General features: G+C 39.5%; 2 protein-coding genes across 4 annotated transcripts; both read left to right on the forward strand.

The window, feature by feature from the left end:
- Nucleotides 1–581: 581 nt before the first annotated feature.
- On the forward strand, nucleotides 582–5,551 carry LOC147144594 (uncharacterized). Of its 2 annotated transcripts, none has more exons than XM_086036014.1 (8): nucleotides 582–680; nucleotides 1,535–1,792; nucleotides 2,017–2,078; nucleotides 2,405–2,479; nucleotides 2,919–3,063; nucleotides 3,750–3,857; nucleotides 3,918–3,972; nucleotides 4,095–5,551. In XM_086036014.1, exons 2-8 carry the CDS (start codon nucleotides 1,538–1,540, stop codon nucleotides 4,316–4,318), a joined length of 924 nt encoding a protein of 307 aa, XP_085892140.1. In that variant the 5' UTR covers nucleotides 582–680; nucleotides 1,535–1,537; the 3' UTR covers nucleotides 4,319–5,551. The 2 variants fall into 2 exon arrangements, with proteins under 2 accessions (XP_085892140.1, XP_085892141.1); XM_086036015.1 differs by having other exon boundaries at nucleotides 4,098–5,551.
- A 2,561-nt stretch (nucleotides 5,552–8,112) lies between these two features.
- Nucleotides 8,113–15,575, forward strand: LOC147144595 (transcription factor 7-like 1-B). Of its 2 annotated transcripts, none has more exons than XM_086036115.1 (9): nucleotides 8,113–8,202; nucleotides 8,485–8,545; nucleotides 8,664–8,949; nucleotides 9,071–9,132; nucleotides 9,213–9,287; nucleotides 11,169–11,328; nucleotides 12,489–12,596; nucleotides 12,722–12,776; nucleotides 15,278–15,575. In XM_086036115.1, exons 2-9 carry the CDS (start codon nucleotides 8,505–8,507, stop codon nucleotides 15,403–15,405), a joined length of 915 nt encoding a protein of 304 aa, XP_085892241.1. In that variant the 5' UTR covers nucleotides 8,113–8,202; nucleotides 8,485–8,504; the 3' UTR covers nucleotides 15,406–15,575. The 2 variants fall into 2 exon arrangements, with proteins under 2 accessions (XP_085892241.1, XP_085892243.1); XM_086036117.1 differs by lacking the exon at nucleotides 8,113–8,202 and adding an exon at nucleotides 8,204–8,231.
- Nucleotides 15,576–15,872: the final 297 nt, after the last annotated feature.

Genomic DNA, 15,872 nt, shown 5'->3' on the forward strand with positions numbered 1-15,872 from the left:
AAACCATTCCTGGCTTGCTTCATGTGGCAATGGCCGTCTTCTTTAGTAACCATCCTATACTTACGGTACGATTTAAGCCATGACAAGCAAAATGTTAAATTACCATCGTGGACAAGGTATGGATTATTCACGACAGCCTTGAACTCTGCCGAGCTTGTGAGATGCTATTCAAATTGTTGCCGTATGTCCCGTTTAACAAGCCCACGAAGCTTCCATTATTTAAATGTGCACACAACAAAAATCATTTAGGTGAAATTCTAGTGACATCTATTCAGACTGTTCAAGGTTGTGGAAACTAAAGCCTATTCAAACAAACAGCAGGTGAGAGGTTTAGGAGCTAGTATTTAAATTCAAACTTAGCATCATGTAATGTGAAGTGATGATTCTAATGTATGTCATCATGTAAAGTGAATTCATGTTGTGTACATCATCATATAAGGTGATGTGCCAAAGCACCCCAAAACACACATGAAAGACCAACAATGCTTTGATTTCTTTGACCACAAAGCTGTGTCAGCATTTGTTGCATTTAGGGTGGTGAGTGTTTAACGTGTGATGAATATAGACACCAAGCTTCCCGACTTGAGGTGCTACACGTCATTAGAATTCACAGACTAGACAAACAACCTCAGCTATCAGTGAACATAATCGTAAGATACCAAAGCAACACTGGAAACAGAGTAAGTAGGTGTAATAACCCAAATAACCATGGGGAATTGCAGTAGCTGTTTAGAATCTAACACATTGGTATATAGTGTGAGTCACTGATGGTGTAGGGGTTCACTTGCCTGATTTCTGTGCAGACGCCTTAGGTACGGTCCCCACTCACTGACGGTGTCAATCTGAGAGTGAATGTCTCTACATATGCCCTGTGATTGACTGTTGGTCAGTCCAGGGAGTAGCCATTTGCGCTGGAAGACCACCGGGAAAGGCTGGAACTCCCAGTGGCTTGGAACGAGCTTAAGCCGTAAAATGGATGTTTGATATTAATGCAGAAGCTGCACATAAGTACAAGTAGCGCATGATTGTTTCACTTTCACAGCATAATAAATTGGGTCTCAGTCAAGACAAGCACATACGTTCAATCACCACCAAGCCTTAAGCATTTTGCATCAAATTAATCGATAATCATCCATAGCATCCATAATCAAACTGTGATATTTAATAGTCAAGAAAATGTGACTAAAATTAGTGAAGCGCATTTTTTCCCCCATTACAAGTATACTAAGAAATATGCACATGACTCACACGACGTAAAATGAAATAAATCTTTGGTAAGTGATAAAAAACAAAATTTTATGATCATCCCTCCAATGTTGCCAACCACCAAAAGAGCGCTAATACAGTATGTAACCAATGTTGCTTCATGTGCTAATTTACTATACTTCACAAAATAGATCAACAACAATTTAACTGTCTGGAAGATTGTCAATTCCATGCGGTCATCTATGACCATGCATTTCTAGTTGTTGATACATCCTTCTGGAGAGAGTCTCAAGGTGCGTTTAACGAGTGAGGGTTTTTTCTTTTCCAGAAAATGGAAATGTCGGGTTTCGCATCAAAAGGTCTACCTCAAAATCCTGCTCAGCCTGCTGGATCCAGGTACAGCGCCAACCCACAGCCAGTTGCCAGCCAGAGCAGGGGTTTTAATGGGTTTATTCCCATACAAAACTGTTATATGCAAGCAAGTTCAATGATGGCTGCTACCAGAATGCAATTTGTGCCAATGACTCATCAGAATGTGCAACCACATCCCCAGAACACAGAGACACTTGCTCAGGTGTTTGACCAGGTAAGTTGACAATCACTGTTTTTTTTTGTTTTTCTTTGTGTTATTCATGCGGGGATAGTCATTTATTTGTTGAGTCAGTCAAGAGTCTGGGAAGAATGAGCCATGGGTGGGGGTGGTAGGTTACTACAGTATGCTCATTATGGAGCCATGAAGCCATGATGCCAGTTGAAGCAATCATCCAGAGCTTTTGTCATACACTGCCTGTTCTGTGTTTCTACCTTCAGACGAACTTTGTACCGGAGGTGATGCTACCTAATGGCATGAATATGCGTCCTGTTGGATTACTGTAAGTAATACCATTGTAGAATGAACGGCGAACTAATCGTGTTAATGAACTGATTCTAATGATCAGTACATGCACAAGAACAGTCGTGCCTGTCACTAGTTCGAATGGCTCTTTATTGAATTTGATGAGTTGCAAATGGCGGAACTGTTGGAACGCTATGGTATGAGAAATTTAAAAAAAAAAAAAAACAAATGGGAAATTTTTAATCATGTATTTGACCTTATTTAGTTCATAAACATTTGACGTTGTTTTGTCAACCATATTCAATGTTGAATTAGAGAGATATATAATTAACTGTATGTCATATGTTTCTGTCTACTCTTCAGGAATGGAGAGCTGTTGTATAAAGTTACAGCTCCTAACTATGCTGCTCCTCTTCCACCCACCATACCGAGAATCAAGTAATAACACTTGTGTGTTATGTGTACGAATTTTTGTATGACTGGATGCCCTACATGAATCAAGTGACAAATTTCACAGCGATGATAGGCGGGAGTTCATTTTGAATTTTTTATTCATTCTCTGCCGTTTACAGGCAGCTACAGTACATTCTATCAATAGCCTATAACTTGGGTAAAACATGTATTTGATGTTTTTTCAAAAGTTGATTCATCATTATTTGTGTGTACTCATGATTTGTAGAAATAAAATGTTTGCCGAGTATGCACAAATTCAACTATGAATATATTGACGAATCACAGATCTGTGCGTACGCATGGTTAGTGAATGAGACCCAATGTCTTGTTTATCAATAACTTTCTACAGCAACTGCTGCTGTGTGTCCTCACAATTTCACCAAGATGCCTTGAATGCTGTTATTTCTTTTTCTTCAAATTTTAGGAAGATAAACAAAAAACTGGATCAAACGTATGTCAAGAAGCCGCCAAATGCATTTATGTTGTTCATGAAGGAACATCGACAAGCTGTCAGGCACCATTCGCATTTAAGAAACAGTGCAGATATAAACAAGATCCTAGGAAGAATGGTAAGTGTAACCGCTCACACGATGTAAAAAAAAAAGTTAATGATTATCACTAAAGTGCAGTGGATATGAAAAAAATAATTACTGTATACCAGCGCGGTGGTAGCAGCATGATACTTTTGGGCTGTTTTTCTAAAGCTTGACTGATTTTGTGATTGTCAAGGTGGAGGAAATTATGAAAAGTTCAAAATACCAGTTACTGATGGCTCATGCATGTGGAATCACCTCGACGCACTCTTGTCCACTGCTGAGGAAAAGTCAACTAAAGCGCATTTTACTAGTGATGGACAAATGAAGCTTCATGAAGCACTTGTGATCATATTTGACTCTAAATGGCACTCTCGCTTTAAAGATGAAGTAATACAATTCCATTGCACTAGCCTTTAGCTAGCCTTGACCAAGCGCACCATATAGAGGAGTAAAAAAAAAAATCACAATGGCTTCATGAAGCTTCATTTTCCCACCACTACATTTTGTTTGAAATGATTACCTTGGGCTCATTTTTTGTTAATATCACGTACACCTTGCATTCGAACGGTAGTCTGTAGAGGTTTTATATCGTCGTATACTCATCTAACGCATGTTTGAACTAAATACAACAGGTATACTGATGTTCTGTATGCTCAGATCAGAGCATATGCAGTATAAAATCTAATTTTAACAAAGAATATCTTGTTACCTATACATAGTGGCATTTGCTACCTCAGGAAGAGAAAGCCAAATATTACGAGCTGGCTGACAAGGTGAAACGACTGCACTCCCAGCAGCATCCAGACTGGTCCTGGAGGCACAACTATGTAAGTGTGACTTATTGCTATATCCTATAAGTACATTTGGCTAATAATGTTTTTTTGCAGGGCAAAAAGGAGGACTGTGATCATATTATGGAGCCAGATGCAAACAGTGTGCAGGGTAAGGTGTATGTGTGTGTGTGTGAGAGAGAAAAAAAAAAAAGATTTTTCTAATATTTTCCTATTACTTTTGTACGAAAAACAAGTTTTGAAATGAAATAAGCCACATTTTGGTATGTACAGCAGCGCTGGTGCCAGAGGTAGAGGAGGGAAGTGGACAAGCTGAGACAGATTTCGAGGATGACCCTGACTCATTGTCTCTGAGTTCAACAACAGTAGAACTCTCTCTCGAAGAGCATATTTCCCAAATATACCTTAAACAGCCACCTGGCCTGAATCAGATGATTGCCCACCCTCCGTCCCGATCGCCCAAGCATTCGTCGTCAAGATTCCTTCCAGACTGTTGATTTCTTGATGGACTTAAACTTATGCACGTTCTTCCCTGAGCAAACAATGGGGAGATTTTGATGCACAAGCCTCGTTTCTGCCACTGGAAGACAATTGACTGAATGACTTGCAGCCAATATCTTACCCTATATGGACACATTTACTCCTGAACTTTTTCTGCTGCAAGCATTTTTTTTTATACAGTGGTAAAATGTTTATAAAACAATGTTTATAAAGTGTCAATCGTGTAATTGATTAATAGCAAGCTTGAAGTGGAAGGTCTACATTATTCTTCCGATCTCACAAACGCTTGAACAAATATATTTATATACAGTCAGCCCCAAAAAATGCACACACAAAAGTAAAAGGAAAACTTGCAAACATATTTTAATACCAATTTTATGTATTTAATAGCGTCACTCTTGGTAAACAGCACATATACCCTCACATTAAGGAGATGAGAGCTTGACACCGAAGAGTGGATTGCCGAGGTGGTCGAATTTGGCCTGTCTGTGGTCTTGGGAACCAGTATGAAGCGGAAAAGGCAGAAAAAAGCAAAAAGGAAAGGCTTGCTCGTTTGCCCTCTGAGTTGGGTGCCTTTATAAATTCATTCCGTATGTGCATGGGAGCCAACAGGTGGTGTGAAATAGGGGCACGCAAGTCGTCTGGCCTCTCTTGAGCATTCAGGCAAACAAGTGGTGAAAAGAAAATTCAAATTGGAGATGAGACCGCCCACCAAAATTTAGGGTTCCTCTCAAGTCTATTAATTGCAACATTCCTAGCTCTTAGCTCCTCAAAACATCAACACAGAAGTTGATCTTATGACGCCATATTAAGGAAGGTCTCAATTATCGCAAGAGGCTCATTGGATTGCTTAAAAGGAGGGGCCTGATCCTCTGCGGATGTCTTATAACTTCGTTATGGTGATGCACAAAAATGGGTATGTACCAGCCGGATTGTGAATGATGCAGGACTTTAATTTAACAAATTAATCCCTAGTTTTTGTCATGCTTCTATGAATACACATATTTTGTGTCTGTTCTATTTGAGGTAGTGATGGGAAAATGAAGCTTCATGAAACACTTGTGATATTGTTTACTCTTCGAGATGGTGGTCTTGGTTTAAAGATAAAGGCTAGTGCAATGGAAATATACATTTCCACTGCATCAAACCAAGAGTATTACAAGTTTCAATTACAAGTGCTTCATGTAGCTTCATTTGTCCATCACTAATTTGAGGTAGTATTCGATAGCAAAATGACTGAATTTACACTGGCTCATGGTTACCACACCTAACCAACCACCCATTTCTAATTTAGTAATTCGGCTGTCATTTTGTCAAATGTATTTCGCCACACAAAGAAAATAAAAACATTTTGTTGGTTTGTATGCAAATGTTTGAAAAGTAAAAAAATGGCAAATGGAAAAAAAATGCATTTTGTTGGTTAAACACTAGTTTTGCATTCAACATAGAAAAAAAAAGCAACATATCTACACTTCATACATATTTACAAGCAGAGGTGGGTAATCCAGGTTCAGAAAGTAAAAACCCTGCCACAGTTTGGCTTTGGCTACAGGTGCTTCTACTTAACTGGCAGGTAAACGAGCTCAGCTGATTACAAGTCACTTCAAATACGCGTAACACACGAGGAGTTTGGTGAGTGGGTGGAGATGCACCTGGGATGGACCACTCACGATCATCTTTGCATATGCAAAGTTAAGGAGAGTGACAGTGTTGATTTATATTTCATTTTAATGTAATCCCATTTCAAATACAGCATAAGACAAAGTGGACATTTGTGGTGATAGTAATAGTTGAGCCACAGAGATGGTTTTGTGACATGAGTCGATGACGTGACATCTTTGGTTGCTGTCTCTGAAATCTGACGTGATTGTCTCATTTCTAGAAACATTTGCTCCTCTTGCCTTGCTTCTCTGTTAATCTCCTCGTCTCTTCAATTGAGTTTTTGTTGGGAGTTGCTAGCATCCAAACAGGAACAAGGACTGAGGATCTAAATTGGTGCAGTTAGAGAAATGAGATGAGCCCCGTGAAAGGGTTGGAGAGTAGGGGGCGCCAAGAAAATTATCAATGTTGGGAGATGACAAAAATCAGCAGCAGGAAAGTCAAGTCAAAAAAGAATCAGCACACAAGAGAGACTGAGAGATCCTTGATCATAGCCAATACAACTATATGGAACGTTATGGAGAAACTACTGGCACGCTCATAAGGCATCACTTTTATATTCAAAAAGGAATACCTGATTTGGAGAAAGTGTTTATACCTTGCCCAACCAATGTGTTTTGTCGACTTGGAGAAGTTGTTCGACCTTGGGGCTTGCCTAACATTTAATGGAAAAGGCTGGATCCCCTCTGAGCCTTAATTTATTTAAAATAATTATAAATTTGTATTATCACTATACTGTATGTCATTATTTTATGATGTTTACTCCATGTAGGCCTACAGCACTTTTATGCAGCAGTGATTGTTGATTGCTATATAAATAAAGTTGAGTATGTTGTACTGTATTATGATTTGAGCCCCATATTAACACCACCACCAAAACAAACAAAGGCTACCTAAGTTTTAGAAGAATAAAAACTCAAGAATTGTAATTTTTTTTTTTCATAATGCATTGAATTGTATGCCTTTGCTGTGGTTAGTCATACATTTGTGAACAATCAGCATGACCTTTTACAGTTCCTTTCAATCTTTTTAATGATGGATAGAGACAGATTTAGGCATGAATGTCTGCCCCAGAAGACTAGACAACATTAAAATCAGATCTACTGTTTTTAATTAGATTTTTTTATATTTATGACCTGATGAACTCTTTTTTATACAAATAACTGAAATTATGACTTTTCATATCTGTCAGTGGAGGTTATACTGTAGGTTAGTGATAGTTCAATGATGAAGTCACTTTGCTAGTTCATACCTGTCAAATTGTACGCTTTTGGCATAATTTGTACAGGTGGAAACACTTTTTCAAATATGTACACCGTACATCGCGAATCTGTACAGCCAATGTCAATTTTATCCGTTGCTGTTTTTGTTGCCTTAGCGTAGTCGGGAGATGCAGGGGAGAGCTTTCTCCAACCAGTGCGGCCGTTGCCCGTCGTTGAAAACGGAGAGCCCAGTAGCCTAACAACACACGTCAGAGGGAGACAAAGGTCTTCCGCGGTCTTCCTCACGCATGCGCACAACACACCCACAAACTGGCACAAATATCCGCAACATCAGGTTTACTTTGTGTTTTTTAAAGCTGATTTCCGATTATGTGACAGCTGCCATTAGAAAATAATGTGTAATTATATACAGATTATATACAGATATGTACGGGCAAATTACAACTTTTGTAAGATTCAGTACACCTGTGGGTTGACAGGTATGCTACTTGCGTACAAATTCAGGTGATGTTACCATAGAAACGGAACTCCTTTGCAGACCAAGGGTCCCCTGGAACATACCGTTGTTGTTTTCAACACTAGAGTCTATATGAAAGACTTAGCTTTGAGCGGGTTACTCTTTAGCAACGCATTAGGCTAACACTATTCCAGTGCACCTTTTTTCAAATTAGCCCCATGACTGATGCATCATGAATTCAATGTTATGCATCATGTAAATCATCACGCAAAGTTGTGTATGATCAGTTACATGATCATGTAAAGTGATGCGTCATGTTCATCATCGTCTAAGGTGATGCCCTAAAGCATCCCAAAACTCACATAAAAGACCAATTGTGTTTTGATGTCTCTGACATCACAGCTGTGTCAGCCTGTGTTGAATGAACAGTGTGCGGTACAATGTGTGATACAGAGGGCATCAAAACGTTGAACACGTCATACGGACGAGACGAGGCGAGAAAAGTAAACTTCCATCATCATTGCTTCAACATATAAGGAAGGTACGTACCTTACATTGGGAACAACCTGAGTAAGTACATCAATAAATGTGCCATTTTGCCAGCATTTTCATGTAAAACTACAATAGTGCTCAGTAGAGCTCAGAATGTACTGCTAATTCTTCCATTTGTTAGTAAAGTTACTAGCTAATTCATTGAGGATGTAATATTAAGAATTAACATTTGCTGAAATGATTATTAGTTGAATTGTATCTAAAGAACATTACTGGTGCTTAAGTAAACTATGGTGTTAATGACCCTACTATTGTGTGTTATTGCCAACAGAAAATCGTCTCCCTCTCAATATGTGTCACAAGAGCCAAATAATCCCTGGCATTGTCTTCAGGTGTTGGAATAAAGTTTATAACTGTTGAAATATCACACAAGCACTGAGCATGCATGGTATAACGGTTTTAATTGCATATAACAAGGGAGGTTGCGCTTTTTTTGTTTGTTTTTTACAGGGACAAGGATATGTCAGGTTTCACCTCCAACCGTTTACCTCCAAACGCTGCTCTACCATCTCGAACTGCGACGCCAGTCTACAGCACAAACCCTCGGCCCGTTGGCCAGAGCAGAGGTTATAATGGGTTTATTCCCATACAAAACAGTTATGTGCCTCTACAGAACAATTTCCTGCAGCCGAATCCAGTAATGACTCCATCCATCATGCATTTTGTACCAATGAGCCATCAGAATATTCAACCTCTTCCACAGAACATTGAGACACGTCCACACATTCCTGGACAGGTAAAATTACAATCAATTTTAATTATGCAGTTTTAAGAGAATAGAGTCACTCGAAGGAAAAATACTCCTGCAGTTTTGTTATTGTTTCACAAAAGCAACTTGCATCTCTCTTTGTTTCTAGACTAATTTTGTACCAGAGGTTATGTTGCCTAATGGCATGAAAATGTGTCCTGTTGGGTTACTGTAAGTAATGCAAATGTACAGTACCAATACTGAAATATTAGAACGCTAGCTAATTACACCTACTGTCTGAATTTATGAAGGAATGGAGAACTGTTGTACAAGGTTACAACCGCGAACTTCACAGCTCCGCTTCCACCCACCATCACCAAGCCAAAGTAAGATCTTGCTATTTCATTTGCAGCTGTTTGACTGCTCGGGGAAGATATCTTTTCAAAAATTCCTCGGTGAAAGTTTTAATTGGAATATATTGGCATACTGCATTGTGCAACAATATCAATATCAAGCGAAAAGACGGGGTGTTTTACTCAAGTGTTGTAATTACCAAGGAGTCATTTGAGAGGAAGCATTTAGTTGTACACAATGTATTCCGCTGACTGGCAGTTGGAAGTGTTCTGGCAAAGTTACGTCTATTCATGTATGCACTGTCTGCATGACTGTAAAACCATGGTGATCTGTATTCTGTTTGCTGTGCAAGAGATTGGCTTCTTTGCAACCCAATTCTCACGCCATGGTTTCTCGAAAAGCAGGGATCAGCGTGACGGTTGATCAGACAAGCTTGGGTGTTCACATAATATAGTATGACCCCTAGCCACGTTTCATGTACAGTCTACCAGCCCTTTCATTGTGTATGTGACGATTGTGGCATGAGATTGATGTCAAGCATGTGCCTGGCGCGTCCCGATTGAAAACCGTTTTCCTTCACTATGTGCTTTGGTTGTCTAAACATGTCTATACCAGGACTTGTCTCCATGAAAACAATACACAGACATCCTGTAGAAATGTCCCCTAATTAATTCATTGTTAATATGTTAAGGCGTGTTTATTGTTTGTTATTCAAGTGTACCAATTCACTTCGTTTGTGCATGGGCAGTCACATGACGGCGACTGCCTGGAAGCAAAGGGTTGTGACTCGGTCAGTTGCGTTTGTACCAGACTATAGAATAGAATCACCAGAGATGGTCATTCCGTGGACGGACGGATGCCCTATTTGTGGACGGCAGGGCAGAGGAAGAGAAGTCTTTTTTTTAAAAAAGGACGGACTAATAAGCAAGAACAAAAGTGGGTTTTCATCCCTCCCTTAATTTGTCCCGAATTGTTGTGTTGGGGTCTTTTAAAAAGAAAGGCCACTGTTATCTTACGCGATACCACGGAGAAGCCATAACTAAGCCTGCACAATACTGTAGAGTGCTCTTTTTCATGTACGTTCCCTTCCCGCAGTATTGTTCTCACAGGCATCGTCAGGCATGTTTTTTTTTTTTTTATTCAATTGTTTATGTTAAATTTATGTCAACATGCAAATAAATTTTTTTTTCGGTTCTTATTTTTGCTGTTTTGAATGAAAAGGACATTTTGGTTTTGACATTACAGCATTTTCGCATGTCACTTGACCAACCACGATAAATGGACCTTTGACTAACTGGAAAAAAAATTCCGGCCTTCTAGGGTGTGTATTTGAATACTCCTACTCTAAAGTATAAACCCCGTTTTTTAAACTGGGTTTGTGTGTTACTTTACACTGCATAATGTGAGGAAAAACAAGGGCACCATTTGAAAATTACCATGATTTACTAAGGAAAGTAAATTTAAAGGTGTTTGGGTTTCTTGTTGTTATAATGTCCACATAAAGCACTGCAGGTCAAGTTTTCTAATACCAATAAGTTTAAAATACCAATATTACACACCTTCATGCTGCTAGGTTATGGCGCTATTTAAAATGTTAATGGCACTACTGTGCCACTGTGTCATGCCTTCAAACTGGATGCAAACCAATGAGGGTGCTGTATATGGAACAGGGCCTAACACCGAACTGAACTTGCTCAGTGGAAACATACCTATACTTGTAAAAGGTAATTACGTCTAACTAGTTGAAACATTAGTTAGTTTAGTCCGTGAAGGAAAACAGGGAGCTTCTTTTTGAGGGGTGACATTTTTAAAAGAAATGTTAATTGGGTTGGCTTTCTGAATTTGTGGAAATACAACATACCGATTTTTCTCATAATGGCCTCACAAATTCAAATTGGTATGTTCTATTTTAGGAAGAAACCTAAAAAAGTAGACGACCAATATACGGAGCAAACATATGTCAAGAAGCCTCTAAATGCCTTCATGTTGTTCTCAAAAGAGCATAGGCAAGCAGTTAAGGACAGGTCTGCCTCAACGAATATTGCTGTTATAAATGAGACATTAGGAAAGATGGTAAGTGTGACACTAATTTGCTTTTTAAAAAAAAAGATACTGCATTTAAATCAGGGGTGACCACACTTTTGCCTTGCGAGCTGTTTATCATATACATTGGGAGACCTTCAAGAAGAACCTATAAACTCTTCTTTTTAAAATTGCATAGAAAAAAAAAATATATGTATATATATAAATTTCCTCGCCCACCTTGGTGGGCTACCAGAGGGCTGGGAGCTTGAGGGTTCTGCACAGGATCTTATCTCTTCCCACTATTGCTCTTCTCTACACGTTGTTGTTCTGTTTATCTGCCGGAGCCATCCACACTGCTTGGGAATTACTGCCCTAGTGCTGCAGTCACTACTGACACCACTGTTGCCTTTACATTCAACATTTTCCTTAGTCCTTCCTTCAGTCCTTGGTATTTTTCAAGCTTTTCATGTTCTCTTTTGCAGATGTTGCTATTCATTATTCCTGCTTCCTGGTCATGCCACTCAATGTATGCCTTTCCTGCTAGTATCTTACACACTGCTGTGATACACTGCACAGTCTTTGGAGATTTTTGGTTCAACTTGCACCTCGGGTCATGCCTGATGTGGTAGATCCCAGCGTCTATTGATCTTGTGTTTAGTACCTGTTCTTGTGCTGCCTTGATTAGTGCCTCCGTGCTATATTTAAGTCTAGCCTTTTCCAGCCACTGGTACGTATGTTTTCTCTTTGTCAGCCACTTCAACTTGTCAATGGTCGTACAGCAATGCAGGGGCTTGTTCTTCCATGACGGTCCATCTGGCTCCTTCTCCTTACTGGATGTCTGTTGCCTGAAGCATTCACTAAGCAGATTGTCCCGGGGGGACATAGGTTGGGTTGGCCTATTGTTTCCTCCTGGATATTTTATTTTATTTTTTTAGTATTTGTAGCTGTTCTGCACATCTGTTCTCCTGACTTCAGGTAGTGCGGTCCTTTCGGTTGAGTATATTGGGCACCTCTGATTTAAATGAAATGAATGATGATTTTTTATTGAGAAAAACCCCAACATGAAATAGATCCCGTAACTTTGCAAAACATGCACTTATTTGTGTTTGTCCATACAGTTAATAAATGTAATACTCAGATGTGACTGCACCGAGTATGCTGGAGTTGTTTGTATGTTAATTCTAAAATGTGATGTTACATCAACACAGTGGCATTTGCTACCAGAGGAGGAAAAAGCCAGGTTCTATGAGTTGGCTGAAAAAGAGAAGCGACTGCACTCCCAGCAACATCCAGACTGGTCCTGTCGCCACAACTATGTGGGTTTGACTCATTTGCATACACCAATATACCAAACTAGCAAACTAAACATGGTTTATTCTTGCACTCTGTAGCTGAACCTATATCGTTACATGTGTTCCCCCCCCCCCCCCCCCAACTGTAGGGCAAAAAAAGGTACAATAAAAGGATTCGGGACTTAACAACGGGTAGTGTGCAGGGTAAGGCAATATTTATAATATAATTAAATGTAATTGAAATCTGCCAAGAGAATATATGAGAGGAATGTATACTAAAGGATGGCATATTACTGTACAACCCTGAGCAAAAATGATCAAATCACTTTTTTTTCTTGATTTCTTTTGGTGTTTCTTAAAGCCAGAACGTTTCCATATGAAATGAGTTAAGCTCTGTGTCATGTCATTGATCAGCTTTTTTTCTACAAATTTAAAGCTCAAGTGTGAAGTAATTTCAGAAAATGCCAAATTAAGTCTAAGTAAGGTAATTAAACATAATACAAAAAAATTAAGCATGAAAAAATCATTTCTATTTGGTATATTCGACAAAGTAATAGTTTTTCCGAAGTTTGATACTGGCGAGCGGCAACCCGGAAGTGTAACGTCATGTCAGGACAACAACAGCAGTGCACAACACGGAAAGTGTACAAAGCCAATCAGAAATAGACCCTGAAAGCAATATTTTAAACTCATCTGAGGCGATCGAGGTGTTTGATGAGCTGGGGGAAGAGGAGGATGTTGGTATGATGTATGTTGGACCATACATGTACGAGCCAGATGCTCAGGATGAGGTACGTGTTGTGCCCGATCGACCGGACATGGAGTGGAGACGAGACTCAGAATGTAAGAATGGTAAGCTATATAGGCTATGGTTATTAGCCTAGCATTATTTTTTTAAATTTGATGCTGTGTCGTGCTGTAAGTTATACATGATAGATAACTTAGTCTGTTTATTCTGCTATCACTGCACTGAAATCAACAATGCAGTACAATGGGTGACCGGTGACTTGATCTCTTCAAATATCATCACTTGCCGAAAACTACCGGAGATTGCAGCACATTTGCATACCTGTCAACCCCGGGCTGTACTGAATCTCACAAAAGTTGTAATTTGCCCATACATTTCTGTGTATAATCTTACACAGTATCTATATATAATCTTACATAGTGTTTATCGCTCAACGGGTGGTGAAATTTGCTTGTGAAAGTCGGCCGAAGTTTGCAGTCAGAATCGCTAGCGGACGCTCCGGATTAGAGCCGAAATGGGCAAGACGAGATTGGTCTAACAAAAAACGAGTTATTTTTTTTTTCCCCCATACAAAAATTGTTATACGGCGTACACCATTTGAAATGATCAAAAAACGTATAAAATACGGGGAAAACAGGTTGACGGGTATGCATTTGCGTTATCTGGGTGGGTTGTGTCATAAAAACTAACAAAAGTATGCTTAAAATAGTTTTAGCCTTTAGCATTACTCAAAATATGGTTGGTCAAGTTTACTTCACACTTGGTCTTTAAACAACACATCCTCTGAGAATGCAAGGTGATGCCATGATTTTTGCCAGGAGTTACATCCCTTTAGATTTATTTTTCACACAACTGGAGGAGGCACAAACATGGAGCAAAGAATCATGAAAAGCACTTCAAAAACAGTTGTGAAGAGGTGGATGGTAACACCAACTGTGGATAGCCTGTCATGCTCAACACAGCTAAGAATATAAGCAGTGGAGAAGCCCATCTTCAACAAGGAGTCTGCAGACCATCTGTGTGCAAGAGTTGGGGATGCAGAACGTGTGCAAAAAGATGGCGATGTTTCTTTTGGTCAACCAGTAGGACCACCAGGTCATGCTTGTCAAGATTTGCTGGTTAATGTCAGGGACTATCCAGAGTTTGAGACAAGCACTTGGGCCCTGATTCAGTTATCAGAAACTAAAGCTTGATTCTTTGCCCCATATATGGGCCACATCCAATTGTGTGACAAAAGTGAGTCTACAGATTAGGCCAGAATAGTAGTAAAATGTGGTGCAATAGCAGCTGTTACAGTTTATATTATTGTGAATCATCGCTTTATGATGGAATACTGTTCCTACCGCAATCACAAACCCAAATGTGTTAGTCTATTACCAGAAGTGGGCATTCCTTTAGACTGGCGGACCAGTCCCTCACTGACAGATGCCTGTTTTCCTGATGACTGACGAATGTCACTAACCGGGTCAAGGATTTCTCAGTCCATCAGTGCTTTTTTTTGCTGATGTGTTTTTTTTGGGGTGGGGGGATGGACTGATGGACGGACTGACGGTCTTCTGATGGACTAACTGACACTCAACCAACGGACTGACAGACTGATCAACTGACGATTACAGTTCGGTTCGGCTTGAAAAAAATGACGGACGGATGAATGACGGACGGATACCCAGGCCGCCGATGGATGACGGATTGGCAAAATTGAGTAAAATGCCCACCTCTGTCTATTACTAGCCTACACTAACACAGCAGTAGTCATAATTACAATACCTGAATGAAAAACAAATAAAAAACAAACAGATGAAAAAAGTAAGGATGGCAGTAACAGCGTGCTTTTTTTATGTCGCATGATGACGAATTATGCTACTAGCTGATCATATACTATTACTGTCACAGAGGACCCTTTACATGTTTTATGTGAAATGTATTCCCTATATAAGTAGCAGTTTGATTTCTACAGCTACATCAACATCTGAACTTCAGGAGGAACCAGGACAGTTAGACAGTGACGACGAAGAAAGCCCTGCTTCTTTGTCAGTGGATTCAACAACTGAACAATTCTCTTTGGAACAAAAAACCCCACCATAAATGCCAAATTGATGCAACGTGTACCTCATCTCTCCCCACCCACATTTTTTTAAATTCTTGTAAAATGTTTATTTTTGCTGTTTAATCGTAGTCTTTTGTTTGATGTATAGTGAATTCAACAGTCACAAATTGTCGAAAAACAAAGTTTTATTTTTGTATGCTTGCTACATAAATTTATATATTGACAAATCACATTAAATGAGCTATTCTCACATGTTTTTTTAGACTAATTAGGGCCCTTCAGAAACACCTGAAAGGAATAGCACTGTAAAATGTACGGCCATTGGTGCTGCTTGGCTCAGATTAGGTACACCTCATTACTACTACAGACCCAACCCACTGAGATGCCAAAGGTGCATCCCTTTCGTCCAAACTGCCCTTGGTTGGGCGCTGCAAGGTGCACAGGGGCATAGTAAAGAACAGACCCCAAAAGTGCCTTTTCACTTCAGTCACTAATCCTAAAGATC

This window comes from Filicampus tigris, chromosome 7 (genome assembly GCF_054856515.1).
Source record: "Filicampus tigris isolate MCC_2025a chromosome 7, RoL_Ftig_1.0, whole genome shotgun sequence".
NCBI lineage: Eukaryota > Metazoa > Chordata > Actinopteri > Syngnathiformes > Syngnathidae > Filicampus > Filicampus tigris.